General features: G+C 44.2%; 1 protein-coding gene across 1 annotated transcript; it reads right to left on the bottom strand.

Annotated features, from left to right (window-relative positions):
* Positions 1 to 3,420: 3,420 nt before the first annotated feature.
* On the bottom strand, positions 3,421 to 17,460 carry LOC114224717 (lymphocyte transmembrane adapter 1-like). Its single transcript, XM_088019398.1, has 4 exons — positions 17,367 to 17,460; positions 4,301 to 4,370; positions 3,679 to 4,079; positions 3,421 to 3,647 (listed from the first exon to the last, which is right to left on the bottom strand). Exons 1-4 carry the CDS (start codon positions 17,458 to 17,460, stop codon positions 3,421 to 3,423), a joined length of 792 nt encoding a protein of 263 aa, XP_087875524.1.
* Between the last annotated feature and the right edge of the window lie 732 nt (positions 17,461 to 18,192).

Here is an 18,192-nt window from a genome sequence, read left to right as displayed (position 1 = left end):
ATATGTAATTATCATAAGAATGCAAGCTTTCGTGTGTGTTTACGTGGGTTGGGGTATAAAAGAGTTGTGTCTTAATCTTCTATAACAGACACCAGTAAGTACTATCTGAAAATTAAAGGAAATATCAAGAAATCTCAGTACTCATAATGTATTTCGTAATAACCAAAGAAAAATCTAGAAGACCTTGCCTTCTAAGGAGTCAGAGAAGCCTGGAGAAGGGGACTAATTTTTATTACAAAACTTTGACTTTTAAAATACTTCCAATTCATAAAACTTTGCTTGGAAGGGAGGAAGAAAAGAAAGAAGGGAGGAGGTGGACCTGATAAATTAGTTCATATCAAGATAATTATGATCCATAACAGTTTAATATATTACCGTTCTCAAGAGCATGTGCATTTTGAAGGTGACAAATTCACTTACACTTTAACCCAAAGTAATGAATCAGGCCTCATAATGGGTAACGTGTGGGAGCCACATAATCTGAAATTACGTGACACCTTGGAAATCACAAGTGGAAATGGAAGGAATGCGGATAGCTAGATTAAAGAAGGGAAGTTACTTCAGAAGGCCAGAGAACTTTGCGGTAAGTATTGCACTGTTTATCTCCTGGTCTTAAGAGGCTGGCAGATGGGTGAGGGGGAAATAGAGCTGAGTTGGAGCTTGAGGAGCTCAAGGAAGTAGAGGACTCATCAGAGGATTGGAGGCAGACAGGAATAAAGTTGAAACTGTGTCCGTTTGCGTGTGTGTGTGTGTGTGTGTGTGTGTGTGTGTGTGTGTGTTGGGGCAGAGGTACCTGCTAGGAAGGACCTGGGGATTCAAGGGCAGGAGCTGAAGCCAAAGCTGCTAGGTGCAAGTGGAGGTGCATCCTGAGTCCTTTTTCAACATCTGTGCAAGGGTTATGTGTGAGAAAAACTCTCAGAGAGTGTTTGCGGAAGTGTCAATGTGTACAGATATTTGCACAGAGACACTGCAGTGTTATCTATAATGGTAAGAAATAATTCTTATTTACAAATTTTGTGGGGCTTTTTTAGTAACAAGGTAAGTATATGTCTGTGCATAACTCTGCATTGAGCTGTTATTAAAATGATGCTAATGAAGAATTTGGTAATACGGAGACATTATGTTAAAAAATTTGGAGGTAATGAAACAGTGTATCTATTATCACAAAGTTTGTTTAAAAATATGTAAGAGGACAAAAAACCTGAAAAAAATACAATGAAATAACAGCAAAAAGAATATAAGTGATTTCTTTCCCTTTTTAAGCTCTCTGTCAAGGTTTTATAATGAACATGTATTGCTTTTAGTGGAAATTGTAATAAATTCTTGCCCGACTAAGCTCCTGCAGCTCCGATAGATTTTTACCATTGGAATCTCATAACATACAACTTTTTCAAAGGTACCCCAAGATTCTAAGTCCCTTCTAGTAATTTACCCTTAATTTCTAAATAGCTATTGAATTTTGAAAAGTTAATTTAAAATTCATTCATAATGTCTTTCTATCCTCAGAGTTATTGTGGATCTCAAGTAATTCTTCATATTCTCTGCTAGAGGTCTCGAGGATAGTCCAAGTGGATCAAGAAGTTGCTATAGGAGTGCCTTTGTGGCTCAGTCAGTTAAATGTTTGCCTTTGGCTCAGGTCATGATCTCAGGGTCCTAGGATCGAGCCCCCCAACAGGATCACTGCTCAGCGGGGAGCCTTCTTCTCCCTGTCCACCTTGCTCTCTCTCAAATGAATAAAAATTTTAAAAAGAAGTTCCTATACTATTCTTTGAACATGATTTACTAAAGATTTTTTATTAGATTTTACTCCAGGCTCTGTAGGGGTCATAATTAAGAAATACATCTGTCATTCAAACTGGAATACATCAAATCCAAAGGGCACAGAGAGTGTTCGCAGGCAGTGCTGTTCATGTCTGCCTGAAAGCAAGATAATATCAGATGGGAGGGAGTCCTATATATATTGCATTCCAAAGCACTGATATTGAACTACAAACTGACAGAAACATTAAAACACAGAGAAACCTGACATGTTCTACTGAAATTTCTTTTCCCAAACGTAGCCAGACTTCGGGCCTTGAGAATTGTTGAAAAATTCTGAAATATCTCCTATATTTGCTGTTTCCTTGTCACACAGAAAAGGCTACATGGCTTTTTCTCCTGGACTTGCCAGAGATTCGTGGTGCGGGGTTGTGGAGAGATAGATGAGCATGTTAATTCCTAAGGCTTGAGAGATTTTTTTTTTTTATAATATAGTTAGGCTTATTTGTCTTAATCTGCATTCCATCCTGGCTTTCCCTGACAGCATGGTTAATTAAAAAATTTTACATACACTACAAGTCACTGGTTGTGCTATATAGTTTTTTGTGTTTTGACAAATTCAGAGCTCTGTATCTACCACCATAATACCAATACAGAAGAGTCCCATTAACCTAAAAATTCCTTTGTAGTAAACTTCCTTTCCCTAAACTTGGCAACCACTGATCTGTTTTCCATCCCTATAGTTTTGTCTTTTCCAGAAGGTCATATGAATGGAATCATATAATATTTAGATTTTTAGGTCTAGCTTCTTTCACTAAGCAAAGTGCTTTTAAGATTTGTCTAGGTTGTTGCACGAACCAATAGTTCATTCCTTTTTACTGCTGAGTATAGATAACCTTATTACATGGACATACCACAGTTTGTCTATTTACCTGTTGAAGGACACCTGGGTTATTTCTAGTTTTGGCAATTGTGAATAAAGCTGCTATGAATAGTCATATATGGGCTTTCGTATGAACACAAACTTTCAGTTCTCTTGGATAAACACCCGGGAGTGGAATGGCTGGGCTGTATAGTAAATGTATGTTCACGAGAAACTGCCAAACACTTTTGCAAAGTGGATATTGTGCTTTGCAATGAATGGCCGTTCTGCTGTCCCACATCTTCTCTAGCATTTGGTTGTCCACACTCTTTTTCAACTGGAAACTGCTGCCCCACCCCAACTCTGACTTCTTTCTTCTTTTTGGCTTCTGCCTGGATTACAAACTAACCCATATTCTCGCTTTGCATCCTGCTGGTATTCACAAAGGTAATGATTTTAAACCCCCTCATGTTTCCACTGTGCACAAAAGAACTATCGAATTTTTAATCTACTAACCATCTTATAAGGCAGTTTCAGCAAACATTCTTAGGTTAGTATGAGAGATAACAGCACCATGCTTGAGAAGAATTCCTTTCTGGCTTTCTCAGAAGTTGGCTTTTGTTAGTTCCTTAACTTCTGTGTATCTCAGCCTCTTTGTAGTCTACTTGAACGAACCCACTGAAATACAAGGATGGTCAGTGGTCTTCACCACACCCTATAGTGGCCATGGATCCGGCAGAATAGACTACTCCACACAGCTCTCCAACTGGGTGCCTGGGTCCCAATGCATCAGGAAGGAGCTATGTGTCTGGCCCCTGCTTGGAGTCCCTGTCTCCTGACTTGGCAGCTAGCACATTCTCATAGTCGCTAGAAATGTCATTTGACATTTCTTCTCCATGTTTTATCTGACTAGTCTCACTCTGTGCAGATGGCTGACAGGTCACATGTTCCCCTAGAGCCAGGAACGTCCCTGACTGCATGACAAATTGGATGTGGGTACCTGGACCATCCGTCCGGCCTTCCACATGGTTTGAGGAGGTCACTTCTTTGAGGAGCGTTTGAGGAGGTCACTTCTTCCTCCACCTGCTGCTGGTTTCCATTGGTAAGTGCTGATGGGATATTTTCATAATCTCTGTAGCACTGGAAAGCCATCTGGGGCTGCTTCCCTTGGAGGGTCTCCAGATTCAACCCTGCCATATTGACATAGTCATTTGAGGTCTCAGAAGAACCGTCCTCAGTGCTGGGTGGATCATCACTCTCAGATCCTGGAGACCAAAAACGGGTGCGGTCACTGGCGTTCCCACAGCCCTTGTCTTTTTCCTCAGTAAGCTCCAGCTCCTGGGCATGTGGGAGGGCAACGAGGTTCGCGGGGGTGCTGTTGGTAGAAGCTAGAGCCTTAGCAATCTCCTCTGCTGTGGGGACCTTGATGTAATCTCTCGAATCCTCTGAAGAAATGCTCTCAGGCAGGGCGCCTGGGTGGCTCAGATGGTTAAGCATCTGCCTTCGGCTCAGGTCATGATCCCAGGGTCCTGGGATCGAGTCCCGCATCAGGCTCCCTGCTCCTTGGGAGCCTGCTTCTCCTTCTGCTTCTCTCTCTCTCTCTCTCCCTCTCTCTCTCTCTCCCTCTGTCTCTCATGAATAAATAAGTAAAATCTTTAAAAAAAAAAAAAAGAAATGCTCAGGCAGTCTCGGGCTGCTTTGACATTGACATAGTTTGCTGAGGGAGTGAGGTCCCCACACATCTGGAGCCCTGTGGGACTTGAGAGATGCTCAGCTTCTTGTCTTCCCCTTTACCTGCTCTTTCCAGATTATTCACATTCAGAAGGGTTCCTCAAACGCTTGTGTGCTGTTTTGTGAAGGAATGGATTTCACGGATGACAAGGATTTTTTCCAGCTGCATCTCAGCAGTGTTGACGTACTTGCTGAGAAAGGTTTGGTGCGGTGCATTTCCTTGTAACAAACACCTCACGGAACCACAAGATGGCTCTGTAGCCACAGCAAAAGTTTAGCTAAATCTCAAAAACCGGTCCCTATTACCGAATCTTACTAGGTGAGGCAATCATTCACCAGGCTTCTACGGGGCGGTGTTAGATAGTGATGATAGCTACTCTGCATCCTGGGTAAGTTCTAGAGAGGTAATTTTTTTCTTTAATGACTGGGCAAGTAGGTGGTCATTTCTTCAAGTGAGGGTGACATGAGAGGTTCTGCCAGTGTGGACTCAGAAGAAGGGTCAGCATTCCCCTGCTCCCCAAGCTATTTCTAAAGAATTATCTGCACGCTCCATTCAGAAAATCTCTGTGCACGGTATCTGTCATTTAATATTACTTCCCTATGCCCCTCGTGTACTGAGGCTCCTAAACTCTATCAAAAACAGCACCTCAGCTGAGCGAGCTCGCTCTCCCTCAGCGACCGTCCAGCTCCCCTGAACGCTAATGATCTGAGTCTTGATTCCATGTCAGCCACCCACAACAGGAACATTTCTTTTTTTTTTTTTTAAGATTTTATTTATTTGACAGAGAGAGACACAGTGAGAGAGGGAACACAAGCAGGGGGAGTGAGAGAGGGAGAATCAGGCCTCCTGCTGAGCAGGGAGCTCGATGCGGGGCTCGATCCCAGGACCCTGGGGTCATGACCTGAGCCGAAGGCAGATGCTTAACGACTGAGCCACCCAGGCACCCCAACAGGAACATTTCTAACAATTGCCAGGTGACTCCAGTTCTAAAGACCTTAAACTCCATTATTTCTTCCCAGGTCCTCTACCCCAGTGGTTGGCAAACTTTAGGGTACATCAGAGTCTTCCAGGGGAAGATTTGAACCCAGCTGGCTGGGGCCCATCTCCAAAGGTTCTGATTCAACAGTTCTGGGGTGCAGCCCATGGATGTGCATTTCTCAGAAAAAGCCAAGTGATGCTAAATGTCCCAGTGATGCCCGGCCACAGTTGAGAAGTACTACTTTGAAAGTTCTTAGCCTTGACTAAGGCTAAGATGTAGTTGAATCCAGTGTGAGTCAAGTGTGTAAATCAAGTGTGAGTCTCTGGTGTCTCTTGCTCAGCTGGTTACCAATACGGATGCAAGGAAAACAGGGTCCTGATGATCTTCCCCAGACCCCGGCCGATGTCACATTACCCCGTCCCGCTCCAAGGCTAATTTGTCCATCTGGGCCCTGGATCCTGTACCCTCTCACTTCCCCAGGTACAAAGTTCTATCAATCAACCCTTCCCCAGGGTGGCTGGGTGGCTCAGTCAGTTAAACCTTTGCCTTCAGTTCAGGTCATGACACCAGGGTCCTGGGATCAAGCCCCACATGTCCTCACCAACCTGGCCTCTTCCACGGAGCCTGAAGACTCAGCCTCTGAAGGCTCCCAGGGCCCCACCATGGCTGGGCTGGGTGCTCCCTTATTATGTATTCCCCTGACACCAGGTGTGTAGGTCTAGTTTATAGCTTAATGTGTTGCACTCTGTCTCCTCCTCTCTATTTCCCCCATAGAGGCTGGGAGGCCGTTGAGTTCCTTGGGGATTCTGCATCCCCAGTGCCAAATACAGAGCTTAGTGGTAGGGGCTCAACAAATGTTCGGTCTCACAAATGATCCAGCTCCATTCAAAGGGGTCTGAAGGCCAGGTGAGAGTACTGAATAACCAAGGCTCTGCAACTTAGCAGTTGGGTGACCTTGGTTTTCATTTCTGTATCCATAAAATGAGATGGTGATTTTAGCTGAGTGAGTGTCAGGCGCTCAGTGGGCATTGTTATTGATGGGGCTGTAACCTAGATTCTGTGAGGATCTGTTTATCAGGCCATTATGGGGAAGGTGGGTGGGGGGAATGGCTTCGCTGCATGTCAGGAGGACGGAAGACGAGGGTGAGGAAGGGACAAGGAGAGAGAACTACAAGGGAACTCTGGGAAAATGAGTGAAAAACATAAACAACTTTGTTTACTCCAGAAAAACAAAAACTTCCATTTCTTCTTGTGTGTGTGCGCGCGCATGTGAACATATGTGTTCATGTGTGTGCGCCTGTGTGTGTAAGTGGCACAGTTTGTACGCTGGGATTTTTGGTCCTGGACATTTGAACATGAGTCTGTAAGAAGATATGTCTCGTTATTTAACTACTTTGAATCCTAATTCCTCATTTATTAATCAGGGAATATAATGCTTGTTTAATAGAGATACCCCAAGAACTAAGTTGTGCTTTAAAAGATTTTTTCAACCTCCTTTTGAAAGGCGTGACATAAGGATAGAGGACTATCGTGATGTTATCGTGAGTCAGCCTTATCAGCTCTGCATCTCGTTGAATTTTTTTAAAATAGATTTTTCATTCTCTTTCTCACCGGCTATCACAGATGCTGGGAGAAGTCTAAAATATAATAAACCGTGATAAAAATAAACGGAAACGGATCAAAAATGGAAGAATTGATAAGAAGTCATTACGTATGGCTCTGTTATAAAATAGATCAGACATAAGTGAATGTAAAAGTTATTTTACTTCATAAAGTCGTCACTATGTGAATTAATTTTTCAGATTAAAAACATTCCCAGTCCAGCAAAAAAAGAGTCAACATTATTTTCTCTCTTAGCTTTGCTGGACTACCTTTCAAAATACCCTGGCTGTTTAGAGTTGAGGTGTGTATTATTGACATAACAGAACTTACACTAAACTCACTTCCCATTGCTTAATAGTACAATTATATTAACACATCAAGTTCTATCACCTTCTGCATGAAGCCAGAACATAGACTGGGGCGTCCCCAGCCTCCCACAATGATGGCTCGTCTTATCTCACCAAAAGGTAGGCTTTGTGAAGCCACATGGCTCACTCCTACCAGTAATGACCTCTGAAGGTTTCTTAGATATGGCCAAGTCTTGAACTCTGTTGTCTCATCTTTTTAATCACCGAAACCCAGTAAAAGAGTGACACACTGTTTCTAACTCCCTAACGTCAGGGGGATATTGATGATTATGTTGGCTTCCTTCTTTGGTCATCAGTGTCACCCTCGCCAAAAAGGAAAGGAAGATTTCCGGGGGGAGAGTATGGAGAAAATGAACTTAAGGATGTAAGAAAATTAAAGGGGGAGGGAACTTTAGACAGAAGCTCCACATTGGCATGGGGGCTACAATTAGCCCCAGAGCAGCTGGTGTGGTTGACTAGAGCCCAGTGCCTTGACCTGGAATTGGGTCCCCCATTAGTAGGTGTGTCCCATGAGAAGACCCTGGGACATCACAGAGCTTGGTTATCATTAACAATGTTCAACAATAAACTTACTATCTAGGCTTGTGGGTCAATCCAAAGAAACATTCATGATTCACTTATTTATTCATTAACATTCCTGAGTACCACGTCATAGGAATTACCTAGGAAAACATCCAACCAAATCAAACCCAAACTCATTGGCTGTTCTGAATAAATCCAGATACACTCTTTTCCTGGAGCCTTTGTTTTTTTCTCCCCTGCTGCTATGACTCTTGCCCTCAAAAGACTCATCCTGGTTTTCCAAGATGACAGTGGGGTTGAAGATTCAAATATTCGAAAGTGGGTTACCCTAGCTGACGAACCTGCATATTTGAAGATATAATATCACTGCCTCCAGGCTCTGATTACCTTAATGAATCCAGTCTTCTGATGTCTCTGAAGGAAAATGTGTTCCTGAATAAAAATAATGGTCATGTTTTCATTACATTCTGGAAACAGGGTGCCCGTTGAGGAAGGCTGCTTCCACTGAAGAATTCACCAAAGAAGAGGTATAAAAGGTTTAAATAGCCTGATACCACTTTTGTCATCCAGGGTGCTGGAAAAAAATTCAATACATAGTCTCATCCTCAAAATGCGTGCCTTTAAATTTAGCAGCTCCGTGCCTGCCCCCTCTTAGAAAGCTCACTGACCAGCAAGTAACTGGCCCTTGCTTCTTTTTCTCCTACTTATCCAACTGCTGAAGTAGACTTATCTTGACGTATTTGAAAAAACTTAAAGTACAAATGCCAATTATCTTAAAATGAAGGCCATTTCCTAATTTTCTATAGCGGGTTGTGTGAATTTTGTACTAGTAAAAGGATAAGGAACATGAATGTCCCCTCCAAGACAATTAATTCACACATCGTGAAAAATAGCGGCACTTGACAGAACAGTGGGGGGTTTTGTACCGGAAAGGCTCCATCAGAGTGGCTGATGCCCCTGGAGTCAAAGGGAGACACAGACACAGTATGTCGGAGGAGATCAGCAGAGCAGAGACCCACCCAATTTCTTATAAAAGGGCACATTATAGGTTTTTCCTGTTGATCAGTCAGAGAATTAGTAGTGGCTGAACTTCCTAAGACTTCAAAGAACTCAGTGATTCATTTATTTCTTCAGTTCTGCTGATGGGAACTCTCTGGCTGCCAGTCCTGATCATGGGAATTATCCATGTGGTCTGTTCAGAGTTGGGGAGGCTTCCCAAACTTGGCCAGTCCCAGGAGATGGCACGGATCCACTGGAATAGTGGTATTTTATTTCCCTCTGGGGAGGACAAGGTGCTTGAAAATCACGATGCTCTGAGCAGTCGTTAGACTGTGGGAAAGGGTGAGCTCCTTCATATTCATAGACCAACGTGTTACAATTTAGTGCCGTCTGCCCACGTGCTGGCCACGGGACTACATGCGCGACATGCATTTTCTCGCATTTTCTCTCCCAACAAACTTGTGGAAGCAGCGTCATTACCTAGAATAACAAATGAGGAAACAGGTTTTGAGAAGCTAAGTGGCTGAACCAGTGATGTGCTGCAAACAGGCCCAGAGAAATACGCTATAAGGTAAGATAACCCTGGTGTGCAGCTTTGTGGGTTTCCATGGCACAATATGCCCTTTCTGGCCAGTTACAAGGTACCAAAACTATACCACTGCCTTACAGAATTCATGCATATTTAACCAGCTCTCCCAAGCTGATGGAGCTGACTCTAGTATCGATCTCCCTGAATTCCCCCCCAACTTCCCTTCAAATGAGTAAACGTGGGGTCAGTGAGTGAGAGCAAGGCCAGTATTTGGAGCAGTTCCCCATTGGACGTAGGAGTGAAGGATTAATGATTCACTGGTTCATACAACAAACATTTATTGTTTCTACAGGTTCGCCTGATAACAGAAGCCAGCAGGATTTTATTTCCGGTAAAGGATTTTGGTCTATGTCAGAGTGATAGATTTTAGTGCCTCATGGAGGGCATCCTGTGGCCAGCTACGTTGCCTGTGGCTGCCAAGCACAAGGGGACAGAGGAGGCCTACTAAAAAGCCCTTACTCCACTCTCTGTGCCTTTACTACCTGCCATCTTGCCATCTATGAGTTATTTTCTGTCACTGTGTTAGTGTCATCCTCCAAGTGTCAAAGGGTCAGCCCTCTGTCTGATCCTAAGATCCTCGGCAGGACACAGAGAAGCAACCCCAATCATCCCCAGCTCAGCATCTTACACAAAGCACAGGCTCAAAAACTGGTTATGGCCCCATCAAACTAAGTATACACATTTCGACCAGTGCGCTTCTAGCTTTGATGATGCCCCAGACATGTTTTGTGTGGGGCTCAATTTCTAGCTAAGAAGCATCATGCCCAGAAAAACCTGTCTCCGTCATTATTAAAAGCAGGTCAAATATCAAATATCATGATTCTGACCACTATCAGCTCTTTATCCTGCTTGCCTCTTTCAAGGACAGCCTGGTGGGAATTTGCTTTTAGAAGCTTCTAATCCTTTCTGAAGATCCCTCAGGCTGTCTGTCCAAGCTCTTGCTATTCCTTCTTTCCTTTTGTCAGTGTTCGGATCTTACAGAGAGACAAATCGCCAGTATCTTTTCTCCTTTTTTTTTGATCCCCTCCACTTTGAACTAGAAAGAAAAATTCAGTGAAGGACTTGTCACCCGCTCCTCCCACAATCTGGACTCACCGATATAACATTAACGACTATGGAACCAGCTGCCACGAGGGGAATAGTTTCTAAGAATAACACTGGTTCCCAAGCCCGAAGCTTTGCTCCTCGTGCCTGCGAGCGGAAAGCTGCATCTAGACCAGTGACTCTCACTCTCCCCGCCTGGTATAGTTGCACAGTGTTCCTAATGTGCACTCTGGGCAAATAACTGCCCTGTTATTGAGAAGTCTATTCTAGCAATAATGTTAATATAGAGTGTGCTGGGAGGAACCGTTTAGTTGCTTCCCTGCAGGGGCTCCATTCACCTGCTGCTCTATTTTACAGTCCACTTCCATCCGATTGCAATCAATAGACACATCAGCATGTTCTGCTGCAACCAGGCACATCGGCAATCCAGGAGGTGGGCTCCCAGAAGTCCCTGGCATAGCGCATTAGGCAGTGGGCCAGCAGGTTCACATCCGAGAAAGCTCTCCATCTCATTAGCTTCTCCCTGTACAGCAAAAATCATGGTCTTCTAGGTTATAGCAATCAGGGCAGAATTGCTTGCAATTGTGATGGCAGATGCACCAGATTTGGGAGACTTTAGACAATGCTGTTCTGTGAACAGTCGTGTTTTAGAGCAGAGCTGATGCAAGGATAGGAAGTGGATTTATCCAGCAGAGATACCGTGTTCTGAAGGGGAAGCAGAGAAATGCTTCCAGGTGTCAGCCCTAGATCATCAACAATCTCAAGGAAGCTCTTGGCTTCACAGCAAAATATGACATGTTCCAAGAAAAAAAAAACACAGGAAAATGTATTTTGCTCTGCTAGGAATCCTAGGAAGGACTTTAAAGTCAAATAAGATCCAAGAGCCAAGAAATCCTTTTATATGTACAGTTAATAAACTGAACCTGAGGCTAAGGCTGAAAGGCCCACGGTGCCTGGGCATATGTGGATGGACAAAGGATAAATTGTTTCACAAGGCTATTAATGATCTTTCGGTTGATCTAATTTTCAGTAGATATTTCATATTCTCAACAGAAAAGAAAGCCAGGGAACTGAGTAGATGACAGTCTAACATTCATGAATGCAGTATTTGATATCTATCGATGGTTCAATTCAAAACCCTGAGACTCTGCTAAATTTCAGCCACAGTGCTAGGCCTGAGACCAGTCCTTGAAACCTCCTGGTTGATGAGAAGGGTAGAGAATATTTCAACATAATGAGAAATTCGATGACGGTATGCACAGAAGCCTCCGTCAGCCCTCATCCCATTATGGGGACTAGAGAGAGCCTCCTGGGTAGGACTAGTCCTGATCTGGGGCTTGGTCTTTATTCACAAAGATTCCCAGCCATGGGCAGGGAAGATTTTTTTCTGGGTAGGTTTGGTCCAGCTGGTCTAATGTCACCTCCTACTGGTGGCAGAGACTCAACACTACTACAGCAGTGGGTGGACAAGCTGGGATCTAGGGCCTGGGGGCTGGGTGAGAGATTTCTAGAAAAATCTGTACTGGGAGGGAAGTGAACAAACACATCTAGATGAGACACCCATCTTGCTACCAGGAGCCTGTATTCTTCCTGATAAGAGCTTCCGATCTTGAGGCTACAAGTGAAGCATTGAGAGCCTGAAGGGCCCTGTACAGAACATTAGAGAGTTTGCCTCTGAGCTTTTGTGAAATATGCAGGGATTCCCAGGCCTCTGTTTCTGGCCTCAGGGTGGGCCGTGTGTGGGTTGCATGAGTACGGTCTGAGCACCCTCTGTGTGACATGGTTGGGAGGGGAGACACACCTCTTCACTGGTCCCCATACAGGTTAGCCTTCTATCTCCTCTTTTGAAGGGCTTCCTGCATAGACAGATTCTGGGAGGTAAATCTTACCCAAGAAGGCCCCAGGAAAGGGCCTGGGTGAAGGGCTGGCAATGCCCGAGCCCAGAACTGACTCGTTGCACAAGGTTGCCAAGCCCAGCTGAAATGTCAAGGTGTAGCCAGAACTCCACAGGTCGGCTTTCCAAATGATGGCTGATGTCCTCCATTCTTCCCCTGTACTCCTTTTTGTCTGGGAGTTGCCAAGTTAGTACCTCTTTGTCCTTCTCAGAGGGCCTAGTTCTGTTCAGGTTTCTGCCCCTCCACCTGCCCCTTGGTCATCCAAGAACCCAGACACTAACACTGGTTCAGAAATTGCTGAAGGACTCAGGGAAAGTTTTTTTGGGCCCCAAATTGGGAGAATTGTCCTTGCTCTTAAGAGTGAGCCACTGTGGGGATGTTCATTCCTCCTGGGGATGGGGCAGAGGGGCAGAGGCCTGAGCCAGCTGTAGCATCCTGGCTGTTTAGGTACCCAGGAGGCCGAGACCAGCAGGAGGACAAACTAGGAGGACCCCACAGGTGAAACGAAGCCAGAGCGTCCATCAGCCACAATTTTCCCGACGTGGGACAATCAATCCAATCCCAGCTGTGGTTTAAGTTGATTTTAGAGGGTTTTGTTTTTTGTTCCCCAGAACATTCTAATGGAAATCATCTTTGTCTCACTGAGGCTTCTGGAGCTTCATTTAAGGTAACACCATCCTGACTTACCTGAACCAGCCTGGCCTTCCCATGCACCTTCCACACATGACCGGAGGAAGGTGCCAACAGGCACAACTGCCCTGCCTCTCTCTGTTCCCCATGGCCATTGACCACCCCAGGTTTATCCCCCACCTGCCATTGACCTGCTCCCCCCAGCAATCCCCAAGCTGGAAGACTTTGGAGTGAATATAGTCCGCACATTCATCCACTGCTTTTCCTGGAATTCCACCTTTTGTGCAGTGACCAGCCTTCCCTGCTTTCCCAGGCTTGACAGTGTGGTCTCAGCAAGGGACTGAGAGTGCCAACACTGAAAAAGTCCCAAGCTCATCAGGAGGAGTTGGTTGCCTTGCCTCAGCACCCCGTGCGATCCTACCACAAAGCCAACCTGGATGTCCCCTGTGCCATGTAGCCCAGAGAGTGGCCCACCTGCATTCATATGCTCCTCTTTCTGATGCCCTAACTCCTGCTCCTTCTACCTTATTATGCATCTCTTAACAACTTCCGGGTCGAGCAAACAAAAAGAATAAAAGAGAATACTAGAAGTAAATATATGTCTAAAAAGACTTGCACACTGGAAGGTTTGTCGAAATCCCCCATCATGGAGTCGTTTTGCTTAAATGTGAATAAGATTTTCACCACATTGTTATACTGACCATTTTCTCTTGTGCTAAGGAAAAAAGTGCTATGCATTTAAACTAGCAGAGAACAGTGTGGGTGCCTCTGCAATTTATATGCAAAGACTTCTGTAGTGGGATTGGACACCTTGGTCTGTCCACAGTCCCTATACCCCCTAATGAGAATGGTCGCATCATATTAGCAAGTGTCCTTGGCACACCACAATCTGGTGCCGATGTGGGGGAGTGACTGATATCTGGGATGCAGGTCTATTAAAAAAGTCTAAGCCAAGAAAATAGAAGAAAATAAATCACATATTGCTCTACACAGAAAAAGCATGTTAAAAATTTAATAAGCACACAACTTTTCTTCTTCCATTACATTGTGAGGGGAACATTCCCGCCTCCCAGCTCTGGAAGGGAATGGAGATTCTTTGTCTTTAAAAGTAGTAAAGGCCACCAATAGGGATTGATTAATTTCAATAATATAAATAATGGTTGTAAGTGCGATTGAAAGAAAAATGATTTCCTCTTTGATTAATCTGACACCCTGGGCCACCATTAACACAGGAGCAGTAGAATGTTAATCGGGACAGAAACACAGACGAACAGCTGTAACTTGTCAGGAGTCCAGTTCTGCTGGGCTCCCCTACATTGCCCCTGCTCTCTGTCCCAATTCTCGTGTCTGCCACCATAGCCCAGAACATCCCCCCGCCAATTAGGAAACATCACATTTCATATTCGAAGCCGAGTCATCTCTTAGAACTTTTCTCACCACAGAAACATGCAGGCTGATACTCGACTGGCGATTTTAAAGTTCTGTGTGACCCTCGGTGGCTGGGCGGGTGGGCTGAGGGGCCAGATCAGTATCCCCATTTTACAGATTACTGGGTAGAGACTCGGACAGATGCAGTATCATACCCAACCAGCCAGGGTTGGGGGGGAGAAGTAAGAGAAGCCGATGTGTTCTTCCACACCGAAATTTCAGCTGTGTCTCCCCAGAAAGCTGCTGAAGGCCTTCATGGGCTGCCTGCCCCACAGACTGACCCTCCTGTTCCTCCTTATGGGCTCATCCTCAAGGCTACAGGGCCGCTCTTGCCTCCTTCCACCCTCTCACCGGCCCGACTTGTCACAGCCGAGCCTGCAGAGTCACTGCTTTTAATGAGCTCTCTGGTCTCTGAAAGTTCCTTTTCCTAACGCAGTAGGCAGGTCTTAAAATCTGGAACTGAGTCAGGAGGACTGTGGCCCTGCTCAGAAACTCAGGCACTCTGGCGTCCTGGAGAAAGCTGGGCCCAAGTGCAGAGTTGCAATAGAGAAGGGCAACAGGCAAAAGTCAAGCAGGGGACACACAGGGTTTCCTCACACCTGGATCCCTCACAAGGCCTGCACTCAGGAAATTCCTTCTCGTGTTGGTTGCAGTTTAAAAGGAGTTCAAATCTAAGTTGGAGGAATCCATCTCTCAATGAGAACATTCTGGAGCTTAAAGGAGAAAAGACATCATGGAGGAAAAATAAGTGCTGGGCTTCTATTTTGAATATGGAAGAGCAGACTGGTCACGTGGGCTAGTCAACAGGCAGGACCAGAGGCACGTCTGCCCTGGGAACACTTGGGAGCCTTGGGCCTTCCAAGCACCTAGGAGGCTGGGACTAAGCCAAACATATCCTGGTTGTAAAAATGCCTTCACAGCAGAAAAATGCACTCTTTGCGTAGGCAAACTATTGAAATTCCTTTTTGAGGGAATCCTGCCTGAAATGTCTTGACTTGAGTTCTAGGCAAATTGGGCACGCGTGGTTACTTAATTTTTCACAGAAACTGGAGGCTCTGGATCCTCCAGAAAATGAACGTAAAAGGCCACTTGAAAGAACAAAAGATCTTCGTTTGGCCCAAATTTCTTTACATATGTGTGCTAGTGCCATGACAGTGTCGAAGTTCTCTTTTTATCAACACAAAGTCTAATACAACTCATTTTTTTGGTAAAGATTTTATTTTTTTGAGGGAGAGAGAGAGTGAGAGAGCATGAGCAAAGGGGAGGGGTAGAGGGAAAGGGAGGTGCAGACTCCCCACCGAGCAAGGAGCTCAACTTGGGCCTCAATCCCAGGACTCTGGGATCATGACCTGAGCTGAAGGCAGATGCTTAACCGACCAAACCACCCAACACCCCAGTAACAACTTCTTTTTGATAGTGCGTTCAAAATTTAGCACCCTATCCGTTCTGGTACCAACAGTCTTGCAGCTGACGCCCACAGTGACTGGGTTCTCAGAGGTCTGAGAGAGCTAGTGGTGTCAGCTTTGCAAACACCTGGGTAGAGTCCTTTCTTTTTTGCAGTGATGGAGAGAGAAGACTCTCGCGTCTGTGCTTTCGTCACCGGGCCTAAATTAAATCAAGTTTTGTTTGTTTCTCTAGGAGTCAGTTTTGTCAATCCCACTTTTCTGTGTGTCTGCCTTCATCTTTCCCTGTCTGGGTCTGAGTGTTTCTCCACATTTTTCCTTTTTGTGCCCCTCTCGTTATTGTCCTCTTCATTGATCACCATATAGGCGTGAATTGCATTGAAATATTTTGCTTTATTTGTTTGATGTATTTTTCTGAAGTTACAAAAGTTAAATGGAATATTTTTATTCCTCTTTCTGTCTCAGAAAATAAAACCCAACAACTCCATAAGGTCCCATCTTTGTAAGACCATCATGGGGTTCCTGACTGGGTCTCTACCCACACATCAGCAGTTTTCTGGAATCTGTTTCTTCAGTTGCACAGGGACACTTCCTAAGTACATTTAATAGGAAGTGGAAGGCTTGAGATTTTCTCAGACATTATTTCCAAAAGGAATGGAGTTAATAATACAAATGAGAACAGATGAGCAGTTTGTGAGATGTCCTTGTCCTGGTGCTTGGGGGCCATTAGGAATTTAGATCACTGTTCAAAGAGCCAAGGCAAGATTCAGATGTCTGCTTTTCAGGCCTGTCACATGAAAATACCCACGGACTGCTTCCTTTATCATGAAGCCAGGTTCTAGCCAAAATGTAGGGAGCTGAATTTCCTAAGTACTGATGCTACATGGAAAAACTAGACAAAAATCTATCTTTTCTCAGTAATTTCATTTAGCTTAATACCAAGTCCATCCAGGATGTCAAAAATGGCAAGAACTTGCCCTTTTTATGGCCAATAATATTCCTGTGTGTGTGTGTGTGTGTGTGTGTGAGACATCTTTCTTATCCATTTGTCTATCAATGGCCACTTAGGTTGCCATATATGAAATCTATAAACAACAAAACACAGGAATAAACAAAAAAGCAGAATTTGACCCATAAATACGGACAACAAACTGATGGTTACCAGAGGGGAGGGGTGCGGAGGGATGGGCAAAGTTGGGTGAAGGAGAGTGGGAGGTACAGGTTTCCAGTCATGGAATGAATAAGTCGCAGGAATAAAAGGCCCCACTTAGGGATTCTAGTCAATGATGTTGTAATGGCACAGTGCGGTGACAGACCGTAGCTACATTTGTGGTGAGCAGAGCAATTGTATAGAAGTTGAATCACTGTGTTGTACACCCAAAACAAATGTAGCACTGTGTGTCATTATTCTCCAATAAAAAAACTAAAACTAAACTAAAATAAAACCTCTTAGCAATTGGAAAAACCTAGCCTGAAATGACCCTTCCCACCACACTCACAGACACCACTCTCCATCAAAGGTCTCAGAGTTAAAAGGGGACACTGTGTCCTTTACCTTCATGTCCAGGAAGCAGAGAGACAGTCCTCAAAGCTTGTTCTTCATCGTTCACTTCTGCTCTGAGATCCAGTGGTGCACGATCAAAAACCATTATTACGTCACCTTTGGAGAATGCCAGCTCATACAGTGACCCTGACCATCAGTCATTTGCATGGGAGAGTTAAATTCAAAGATTTGTGCCTACTATTTCTATTTGTAAGTGAAACTTAAAATATATATAGTTATACAAATTTGTTCAATATTACATACAGGACACGTGGATTCTTCTCCAAAATAAAATAAAAAAAGAACACTAATTAGGTAATTCTATACCTTTTATTAAAAAAAAGGCAGAATATTAAGTATGTCAGGCTGTGTAATTCATCCTAAAATTTAAAGCCTTTCTTTCGAGAAGTGACAAGCATGATTTGCTTTGTCCCATTGGCAGGTGTGCCCCCCCTAATTATTTCTAACAGTTAGCCCTGTTTTCCTATGATAACACTGCAGAGAAAGTGTTGTATGGGTTTCTGCTACACAGGATGAATTCTCACTAAACAATGAGGAAATTCCTCTAGGATTGACATAATTATTTTATGTTACCATCAAGCCCAAAAAAGACAATTTTTCAAGATCACACTTATCTATGCCTTAGATTTCATGTGTCAAATTGCAGTAATTTCTTAGCAGAGTGAAAAATATTCACTGCTCAAAAATAACATTAGAAGTTGGGTTTTTTTTCCTTTCCGGGCAATCGCTAAACTTCAAATAGCCACTGGTGAATAGCTTCCCTCCCCACTCTCCTGTCAGATTAAAAATAAAATAACAGATAAACACCTTCAACTAG

The sequence above is a fragment of the Eumetopias jubatus genome, unplaced genomic scaffold (genome assembly GCF_037043125.1).
Source record: "Eumetopias jubatus isolate StellerSeaLion01/CBP00866 unplaced genomic scaffold, mEumJub1_p1.0 scaffold_16, whole genome shotgun sequence".
Lineage (NCBI taxonomy): Eukaryota > Metazoa > Chordata > Mammalia > Carnivora > Otariidae > Eumetopias > Eumetopias jubatus.
Note: the sequence above shows the minus strand (reverse complement) of the source record. Positions and strands in the feature narration are given on the sequence as shown.

Coding starts and splice junctions, on each gene's coding strand:
- LOC114224717 (XM_088019398.1), bottom strand. CDS start 17,460: ATGGTTTTTGATCGTGCACCACTGGATCTCAGAGCAGAAGTGAACGAT. Junction 4,371..17,366: donor TCTGCTTCCTGGACATGAAG/GTAAAGGACACA, acceptor CAAGTCCCACAG/GGCTCCAGATGTGTGGGGAC. Junction 4,080..4,300: donor AAAGCAGCCCGAGACTGCCT/GAGCATTTCTTT, acceptor CGCCCTGCCTGA/GAGCATTTCTTCAGAGGATT.